This window comes from Zosterops lateralis, assembly GCF_965231275.1.
Source record: "Zosterops lateralis genome assembly, chromosome: 1".
NCBI lineage: Eukaryota > Metazoa > Chordata > Aves > Passeriformes > Zosteropidae > Zosterops > Zosterops lateralis.
This window is the reverse complement of record NC_139762.1, coordinates 70462243-70472886: the sequence shown is the minus strand read 5'-3', so window position 1 is coordinate 70472886 and position 10644 is coordinate 70462243. Positions and strand designations below refer to the sequence as shown.

At 49.6% G+C, this 10644-nt stretch overlaps 1 protein-coding gene across 1 annotated transcript in view; it reads left to right on the top strand.

Moving 5' to 3' along the window:
• The first annotated feature begins 2603 nt into the window (after nt 1–2603).
• The window catches only part of PHLPP1 (PH domain and leucine rich repeat protein phosphatase 1), a 135162-nt gene continuing 127121 nt past the window's right edge, over nt 2604–10644 (top strand). The window contains exon 1 of the mRNA XM_083870625.1: nt 2604–3972. Within this exon, the coding sequence (XP_083726751.1) occupies nt 2619–3972 (1354 nt within the window). The 5' untranslated portion in view covers nt 2604–2618. The remainder of the gene's footprint in view (nt 3973–10644) is intronic.

Here is a 10644-nt window from a genome sequence, read left to right as displayed (position 1 = left end):
CCAGAGCTGTGGCTACACCAGTCCACCCCATGGAGGATCTGGCCCAAAGCCATCCAAATGACCTTAACTGCATGTTCCTACACTATAGGAACTGTCCTCAGAGGACACAACAAGAGTGTGTTTAAGTCTACCCAAGAGAGAAAACAAAGCCTGCCAGGGAGTACTGTTGATGCTTCTAAGCACCTTGGGATAAAGGCTCTGGAGTTAAAAAAGAAAACCCCACAGTTATTTGAGTCAAAGGGCAATGCAATGCTGGTATGTGAACAAATGTGCATACACTACCCATGTGTAAGATTCAGGCCAAAAATTGGAAGGAATTTCCCAAGAGGGAAGACAGGGTGGCCCTGGGACAATCTTCCAGTTAGGGCAGAGGACAAATCAGCTGAGCTGAGTTCAAATTGATGTTCAGCTTGTGTATCTGTGGTGCTAGGGCGACCTTACTAACATGTGGTATCTCCAGGCACAAGGGAGAAAACTGGAAGCTCTGGGAGACGTCTCTTTGGTTCTGTGTTCTGGACTTTTTTCTCTGTGTAGATGAACATTCAGGTATTTGAACAGTTTGAGAAAGGTAGATCTTCTCTCTCGCCACTCCACCAAAGAAGAGAAGGGCTGGAAGCTGTTTGCTAGAAACATTTCACGTATCATCATCAACAGTAATGTCCTTAGAGCTTGCTGTCTCCTCTGAGTGTGTGTCTCTGAGTGTGTGTCTCTGTGTGTGTTTGCACACAGATCATTCCTCTCACACATTTAAATCAGGGGACCTGGTGTAACCTCTATGAAGTAGGTGGCACAAGGGTGGTGCAAAGCAGTAGAAATAAATCAGAGCTCATCTACTCAGTTCTGACTTCTGTTGCATGTCGCTACTGTCAGAGGTGGATTTGGGCACCAGTTTAAGTCATTAATGGCCAAGTGCTGCCATAATCTTCTGTCAGTTTGTGCTCTTGAATTCCAAAGTTCCTGCTGGTCACTGCAGCTCTAGATACGGCTTGGCACGAACTCCACAATCAGACCAGTCAATTTTCAGACTGTTCTGTTCAGAAAGTGGGTGGTTTTCACACACAGTAAACATCAGCTTAGCAGTTACGAACAACTTTTAAAAGGCAGCTACATGATTCCATTGCAAATTCTTTGGGGAATACCTGTTTTCTGTGCACTGTTTCATCTGCTTCTATGTAGTATGAACACAGAAATGTGGAAGTGTGGAGAAATGCTTTATTAGGAAAGGTAAACCTTAATTTTATTATGGTTCAGGTATATTTTATTACACATGTGCACTAAACAGACCAACCCACTAAGAAAAATGTTTTGCTAAGAGTTTATCTCAGGATTCTTAGAGATGATTTATCTCCCCTAATATTGATGTAACTGGTCAATTGCCCAGAACTCTCAATTTATTGCAGTCTATTGCGTTTTCATGAATATCTGGCAAGATGCTTTGCTGTGATTTCACAAAATGGATTAAAAAGGAGAGCTCTCAGGCAGTCACAGCCCCATCCAGCAGGCATTACTCAGCTAAAACATCTCCGGGAGCACAAGAGATGTCTCCCAATTCCACAGTATGGTGTCCTTGCAGTATAAAACCTCACATGTTTACACTGCTAATTGAATGTATCTGATTTTTCTTTTCAGTAATTTGTTTTAAACCATGGGGCATGTTTTTTTGAAATATGTTTCTATTTAATTGCTTCTCAGCAATTTTCTACAAGTCATCATCTCAGGTAAGTTTAGTCCCTGAAATACAATGACAGAGTAACGGCACTGAAACCTCTGTGTCTACTCACAAAGCAGCTCTCTTTACGGTATGTGCCCCTATATACGCATGGATGTTTCCACCCACATTTCCATGTCTCTCTCCATCTTGGATCTGGAGAAATGATCCCCCTCTCCAGAGGGGAACCCTGCCGGGCTCAGCGCCGAGGCAGCCAACGGGGAGAGCCCCTCAGGCTGGGCAGAGCGGGGCGAGTGCCGTCACCGGACCTGCCAAAGCCTCCGACCAGACCTACGGAACACAAACATGGAGAGTGGGACAAAGTCCTGGAATAATTTAAACACGGATTCAGCCCCACGCCGTGACGGGCGGCAGCGACACGCTACACCTGCCGGGCCGGTGTGACACTGCCGGCATTCCCCGGCCTCCCGCCCCCGCTCCCGGCCCGGAGCCTGCGCGGCCCCCGGGGCGGGCGGGAAGCCGCGGGACTGCCGGGAATTGCGGCCGCCGCGGGACTACAGCTCCCAGCGGCCCCCGCGCGCCGCCCGGGCCGGCTGGGAGTCACGCCGTGTTTATGGGCGAGGCCCCGCCCCGCCGCGCGAGCGGTGGCGTCACCCTCGCGAGCCTCCCTGGCTCCCCGTGGGCTGGTTAATATTCATGAGGCGCGCGCGCGCGGGGAGCGGCGGCCGGCGGCGGGATCGCTCCTCGCTCCTCTGCCTCCCTCCCTCCCTAATGGCGACAGCCGGGCAGCGGCACTGAACCGGGCACCGGCGGAATGCTCCCCGCGGCTGCTACGTAATCCCCCCCGCCCCCGGGACGCGGCTCGGCGCTCCGCTCGGCCCCCCCGCGCCGCGCCGAGCCGAGCGGCGCTCCCAGCAGGGCGGCGGCGGCATCCCCGGCCCCGCGGGCGATGGAGCCCGCGCAGCAGCGAGCGGCAGAAGCCCCGGCGGCGGGAAGCGGGCGGGGGGAGCCGGAGAGCGGCTCCCCGGGCAGGAGGAGCCAGGCGGAGAGCGGCGCGGAGCCGTCGGGCGGCGGCGGGCAGCAGCCGGACGGCAGAGCGGCCCCCGGCCCGCGGCGGAGGCGAGGGGGAGCCGGCGGCTGCGCTCCTCCCGCGGCGCTGGCGGGCAACGGGACTCCGGCGGCCCCCGGCGGGGCGGGCAGCGCTAACTCCCTGCTCCTGCGGCGGGGGAGGTTGAAGAGGAACCTCTCCACCGCCTCGCCCTCCGCCGGGGGCGCCCCGGGCCCCTCGCTGGGCACCCGCAGCCTGGACAGGAAGGCGCTGCTGCTGCTGAAGCCGCCGCGGCAGCTGCAGCCCCTGCAGCCCCCGGAGCGGGACTGGGTGCGGCGGGACCTGCAGCGGGGCTGCGTCCACGTCTACGAGCGGCACATGAACTGCTACCTGCGCCCGGTGCTCTGCACCCTGGAGACCACGGCGGCCGAGGTGGCGGCCCGGCTGCAGCAGCTCGGCCACCGGGGCGGCGGCGGCGTGGTGCGAGTGCTGGGCAAGGCGGGCGCGCCGCCGCCGCAGCCCCCGCCCGAGCCGCCGGCGGGCCCCGCCGAGCCGCCGCCCGAGCCCGCGGCCGAGGGGCTGCGGCCGCCGCCGGAGGAGAAGCCCAGGAGCCGGCGGGGGACGCGGAGCGGGCCGTCCGGAGGAGGCGGCGGGGAGGCGGCGCGGCCCGACCGCCTGCCGCTGGGCAGCGGCGCCCAGGAGAGCGACTTGGCCGGCGGCCGGCCGAGCCCGGCGCCCTCCGACTTCAGCCCCGGGGCGCCGCCGGCAGAACTGTACCTGGCGGGGCCGCCGCTCTCCTGCCCCTCCCTGCTGGGGGAGCTGGGCCCCACCGGCTCGGACACCGAGAGCTTCAGCCCCAGCGCCGAGAGCGTCTCCGACCGGCTGGACCCCTACAGCAGCGGCGGCGGCGGCGGCTCGTCCTCTTCGGACGAGCTGGAGGCGGAGCCGGCGCCCCCCGACGGGGCGGAAGAAGCAGGTGCGGGCCCGGGGCGGGAGCCCCCCTGCCCGGGGGAGCCGCTCCCGGGGCGGGCGGCGGCGGGGCCGGCGGGCGCGGCCGGCGGGCGGGAGCAGCCGGCGGGGCCGCCCGCCCTGTACGTGCAGCTGCACGGCGAGACCAGCCGCCGGCTGGAGGCCCACGAGAAGCCGCTGCAGATCCAGAACGACTACCTCTCCCAGCTGGGCTTCCGGGACCTGTGGCGGGTGCAGGAGGAGGGCATGGACTCGGAGACCGGCTGCCTCATCCGCTTCTACGCCGGTGAGCGGGGCCGGGGGCTGAGCGTGGGGCGGGGGCGGGAGCCGCGCCCAGAGCCCTGCTCTCGGCGGCGCCGGGGGAGCGGAGGGCGGGCGGGGGCTGCTCCTCCGCCGGGCTCTCCCTGTCGCGGGAGAGGCGGCCCGGGGCTGTCCCTGTCGCGGGAGAGGCGGCCCGGGGCTGTCCCTGTCGCGGGGAAGGCGGCCCGGGGCTGTCCCTGTCGCGGGAAAGGCGGCCCGGGGCTGTCCCTGTCGCGGGGAAGGCGGCCCGGGGCTGTCCCTGTCGCGGGAAAGGCGGCCCGCGGGAAGCGCTGCTCCGGGCCGGCTCCGGGAGAAGCCGCGGTGCCCCAGCGCCCTGCCCAGGGCAGCCTCCCCTTCCCCAGCGCCTCGCTAATGGAGGTCGCGCCTGTGTTGTTTTCCCGTTCCCAGGAGCGGCACTGGGTGTTCGGGGTTAAATCAGCCTTTAATCTACTGCTGCTTTCCCTGGTGACGAGGAATTGCATCGGTGCCGCTGCCGGGCACGGGAGGGAGGTGGAAGGCTGTCTGTCCCGAATGTTTGCGGGATGCCGGCGGCTCGCTCAGGGTTTGGTGGAGCTGCGGGCTCGCTCCCAAGGGGGGAAACCCCGCGCAGATCTCGCCCCTAAAATGGGTTACAACAGACGCCTGAGCGGAGAGCGGTGCATCCCTGCAAACTAAATCCTGCGCTTGGCTTTCCGCGTTATGGCATCAGTTTTTCCCGTTAGGGTGGTGGGACTTCACTGGGAGACTGAGGGCAGTAAGCGACAGAAGTAGGGGAAACACAGGGCACAGTCTTTGGAAGCGGGGTGGTCAAAACCTTTATGATGAAAAGGGAGAAGCTTTGTAATGCAGCTTTGCTGTTACAACATACAGCACAGAATTTGGAGAGTGTTGGGTGGAAAAGTTAGCTCCCACGTTGTAATTATGCAACCTTCTGCAGTTTTAGGGAGGTTTAAAAATACCTTGTGTGTCAGTTGAGTTGGTTCGTGTAGAAGACTTACTGTAATCTCAGAATTTATTGGGTTGTAACTATCCTCTATATCTCTTCAAAAAGAAGACGTTGTTTAATGTCCAAGTATGCGTTCGAATACCTTGTAAGTTTTTCTGTGAACCAGGTAAATGTGATAGCCTGAGATGAGGTCATGCTAGCAAAGCAGCACATGCCATCCATCCCCTCGCTGGGTTGGCTGAGCAGAATGGTCCTTCAATGAACCGTGAGAATTCAGTGCTTTAACTCTGAAAAATACAGAGATTCTTTTCTGGGGTGAATTCTGCTGAATGTCAAATGGAGTCGGTAATGGTGGGGTGGGAAGGAGAACAGTACGCTGGATAAGTGCCCTTCTTTATTCAGAAGAGAATGTGGGAGTGGTGGCAAGTGGTCAATTCAGCTTTTCTTCAGATTTTTCTGATTGTACAATGACCCTGGGTTAACGAGTGCAAAAGTAGCATTTGTTAAAGGAATTGACAGAAATAGGTTAGATGCATTGGGGTTAGAAAGTAGCTTAAAATACTTTTTTTTTCAGATGATGATTGTGGTCTTTTGTGTTTCTCTGCCTGCTCTTGAGGATGGAAGTCAGCAGGTGATGCTGGGAGGGATGTTGGCTCCTTTATTTGGAGTCCCACCCCAGCATTAAATGGGGCTGCACACACGTGTTTTAAATTGGGACAGCTGTGTGCCTCCTCTTCTAACAGGATGCGCTCTAAAGAAAACATCATCAGGAAACATAGCGAAGCCTTACACACAGTTAAGCCTGTTTGCATGTAGTTTTAATGTATTAAATGATTAATTATACATGCTAAACGAGGATGTTGCAACTCTGTTTTATTTCAGTGTCTCAACTTGACTGCTAACATAGCTCGTACATTTTAGACTTCCTTGTACAAAACTACTGGATAGAAGAGTATTTCTGTGAGCATACATAGGATTAAATTAATGCAAATTTTTGGTGCAAGTTCATATGCTAACAAGTATGCCTCTGTACTTCAAAAGTGCAGCGTTTTTTGAAATCCTTATCTCTTTGAGGGGATCTGTGATCAACATCTAAAACACCTGTGATCAGGTGCTTGTAACAGAAAGGTTGCAGCATCTCAGGTACCAGACCAGCCAAAAACAGCTAAGAAAATATAACTGACATGTAATCATACTGATTTTATGCAACTGTCTTGGCAAGTTATCTCTGCTTCCTTATTTTATACACACACAACCCGAAGATGAAAGGGAGGGAAGGAGAGACACTTAAAAAAAGTACACACCAAATTACACTGGAAAGGGGAGCAATTTTTTTGGCCCCAAAGTTAAGTGTTTTGCTTAGGAGAAATACTTTTTAAATAAATGATCCTTCAGGATCATACCCTAAGGAAAGCTTTAAAACAGTGATTTCCTGTTTGCCTAGGACTTCGTTGATTTGAGTGGCCTGGCTTGTCCCAATGGGTAGAGAACCACTAGCATCTCTATCCCTGTAATTTCCTGCAAGCTGTCTCAGTAGGATTTGGTGATACTGGTCTTGTACTGATGTGAAATGGCATAAACCTAGGTTGGATTTATTGCATTGCTTCTAAAAGGAATTCTTTCACCTAATCCCCCTGGAGTGGGGAGAAAAGAAGAGAGTAAAGTGATTATTTTTTTTTTTTTTCTGAGGTTAGACAGATTTAAGACTGGAAGATGACTGCACTGAAACTCACCATTACAAGTTCCACATAAGACAATACAGCAAATAGTTTTAGTGATTGCTGTAGGCTGGTAATTTCTCCTGTTGTGGAATCTTGAAAACACAGATTAAAAAAATATTGCTAGGAGAACTGCAGAGAATCAGATTTTTCTACTATGACAAAACAGTTTTCTTAATAAATAACAGTCCACAAATATTCTGTTAATGAAATATCTGGTCTTTAAAAACCCTCAAAACCAAAATGGGGCACTAAGAAGGTAAAAGTGCTTCCTGTACATTGCCTTGGTTTGTTTCAGAATGTGGTTAGTGCATATTTATTCTGGTGTCTCCTCTCATTTTCTTCCTTAAGAGTGTGGATGTGGTTGATTTCATGAGTATCTTGACTCTTAAGCATTAAATGGATAACACCAGTGCTAAAACAAAATCCTTTACAGCTTTAAGGGGCTGATCCTACTTCCTGTACCATCAATTCGAGCAAAACTGGGCATTAGTGATTGGTCAGACATGTTAATTTTTCTCTCTGTTGAAATCTATCTTAACAAAAGATACTATCCTCAAGGTTTGAAATACTTAATGTCTAAAAGGACATGGTTAAATAGCTTTCTGTTGAGATTCTGTGTGGCTGAGTTATGGAACTGTGTAAGAATCCATAGTGCAGTTGCAGTCATGGTGTTGTCACTGGGAGACCGATTAGGTCAGACTTCCTAAACTATTCCTAAAACCTCAGGAGTGGCTGTGATCCAGAAGACTTTGCATTCCAGTTATAGTATTCCTTATTGCTTTGTAAAAATAATTGTTGTCCAGGGGCCTTGACGTCCCAATAATTTGCACGTAGAAGGAAAAACAGACTAATACAGCAATCTGATTAAAAGCTGCAAAACTGCTTATTTGTTTTAGATCAGAAATAAGCAGGGAATTATATGCAGTGCTGTGTTCTGGAGCTTCTGCATGGCAAGGGGCATGTGTAATACGATCCTGGTCTTGAGGACTGGTTCAGTACAATGGATGTTTGAGCCTTTTTTGTTTTAGTGATGAAAGGTGATGTTATTTCTGATTCTGGCACTTGGCCACCGTTAAATTCTCTGCCCCCTGATGTGACATAGGGCTTCTGCACCTGCCAGTGCCATCAAATATATCACATCTTCAGTAGGTGACTGCCTATAGGCAGAATACCAAGAAATGCCAGATGTAATTAAGAGTGTTAATTTTGCATCTGCCTGTCAGATGTTATTTGGGAAGAGATCCTTTTGGCTCACATGGCCTTTTAGAAAGCTGTGAAAAAGAAAAATGAATCTAGCTTGGTCTTGAAGTACGTTATAAGGGACGTCATTCTGTCCAGTAAAGAAAAGGAGATGATCTTGTGTCAGGATCAGTTGCAGTGGTTGGAGCAATTGCGTTTGCAATTGCCTTCTTTAAAAAAAGTACACCTGATAGTTGGGGTCATACTAAGACTTCCAGCTAGATGGATGGAAACACGGTTTTAGATGCGTAGTTTAGAAGGTGCCAGAGGCCTGCCAATGCAGAGCTTTGTGGAATGTATTGAATTGCTGGCTGCTTGTTGTGCTACTTGCTGAATAACTCAGTTCAGCTATTTAATACATTGATAAACTTGATTTAAGGTGACTAAGTGCCGTTACGGGGGGAACCATGCCAGAGACACTCTTTCTATTATTGAGTGTGGGAGAACAGCTGTGCCCTAAAGAGTTGCTTTTGGAGCACTTGACATAGTTCTGACATCTCATATCTTTAACATGATAGTAATTAATTCACATTAATGTGAATGGGTGTCTTTGTGCAGGTGCGATGGGACAGGAGAGGTCTCCATGAGCCTTTCTGAAACTGAAAGGAAAAACAACCTCTGCCTAGGGCTGCTATGATCCTGATTCTTTTTTTCTTCCTAACATGACTCGGATGAACATTCTTTACCTTGTAATCATTTATATTTTGGCATCTCCTGCAGAGAGAAGTAATAGCTAGAGTTTTCCTCTTTGGGAAACTCACATTTCAGCTACATAGCGGTTTAAATCTGGGCTTGCTCCATATCCGTCCCAAGGTAATGGCATTTCTGTTCTGCAGGAAAGTTTAAAATGGTTGCATTGCCTTTGGCTGGCTCCACCTGCTTATCTCCTGTTGGAATGGGGTCTTTTTGAGGTAGGCAGCTTTCAGGGGGGCTCTCGGGAAGGAGGAGCCATGCAGATAATGCTGGAATGCTGGTGCAGCTGAGCTTTGGTATGTGACAGCTGTTAAGTGCAATGGTCTTTGCAACTTTTAAATTCTGTTGTACTCCTGGCTGGCATCCATAACTTAAGTATGTGTTAAGTACCGACACGGGAGATTTTAGTGTGATGTACATAGCAGTTACTATATATACTAAATATGTAGTACCTAATTTGGTACATCCAGGAGCTGAATTTCTTCACTGCTGCAGCACAGAACATGGCATTCTTTTTCCTTTCTTTTCTTTTAGTGTATTTTGATACTGTCCCTATTGCAATTTTTAGCAATTATTCCCCTCTCCCACTCTTTTTTTTTTTTAAAGCTGTACAAACATCCTCTTGATGATGGAAATGCTGATATACCTAAGAGCCCTTCTCTAATTAAAGCATCCATCTGTTCTATTAGGACACTGACAGACTGCTGTGCATCTAAGGCACTACATGGTTCTTGGGAAGGTACTGCTTAATAGCACAAAAAAAAAAAAAAAAGATTAATTCGATCCTGTGTTAATAACTGGTGTGTGCTTCTTAACTATCAAAACCTACTTTGATAGTTAAAAAAAAATCTCTTTATAAAACAATATAAAGAGATACTTATTTAAGTGGTCCTGTAGAAAAGAGGCACGTATAAGATAACCTGCAGGTCAATTTGAAAAATTTATGCACACAGAATTCCATAGAATAGAAGTTTAGAGGTGGAAATCCTGGAGACTGCTACTTCTTGTACTCAGCTTTCTAATTTGGAGGGAACCTGTCCCTCCCATCCTTACAGCTTCATTTCCCTCTGCATTTAAGGGGTGATCATTATGAATAACTATTTAAGCTATTAGAATATTACTTTAGGGGGGGAAAAAGAAAAAGAAACCGAAGACTGACCTTCTATTTGCCTTGGACAGAAGCAAAGATAGTTTGGCTTAGTCTTCAGTGTTGCATTATTTCACTGCTTCCCAGTGTGGAAGGGGGCACACTGTCATTTTAGTTCAGATCAAAGTGCTCATGTACTTGTTTTCAGCTTCCCTTGAGTCAGTTTCATTGCTCTATTTTAGAACTTCTGTGCTCAGATGAGGATTTGCACTCTGGGAAGCTGTTTTTCTGGAGTAGTTCTGTAATAACTATTCTTTAACCCAGGGAACTCAATGCTGTAGTTACCTTTGAGGGTGTATTTTGGTAACATACTTTGCATGTGTATATTCAAATGGAATAGATTTTGATGTTTCAAGTCAGTTGCAGTTTGTGTGGGGAAACTTAACCCAAGTAAAAAGGGTGGGGTGGGTTGTACCAAAATATCTTCAGGTTTGTAAACTTCACTGTCTTGGCCATGTGATTCCAGCTTAGCTTTTATTTCTCCAGAATGTTTAAGGGAAATGCAGCTGACCTTCATAAACAACTAAAAAGTTCTAAACTCACCAAAAAATGAATGTCTTAACTTTTTCTGTATTTGGCTCTAAGACAGGAATTCTGAAACACTAAGCCCTTCACAGGATATTTAAGAAACATCACAGGAGAACAATGGTCCTCATTAAAAAAACAAACAAACAAACAAAAACCACAAACAAGCAATGATATCTTTCTTTTAAAATAATCGGAGAGATTGGAAACCTGTTAAAATTACACCTACATGGTAGCATCAGAGTTGTGTGTAGATTTGAGGTAGTTAAAGTCTACAAATTTTCTGGCAGAAAATTTCTGTGAAAATTCTAGATTTTTCAGTTTTGTGCTTCATTCCAAAGCACTGTGTTTTATTCTTTGTGTAACTTTTGTCCTTAAATAACTTTT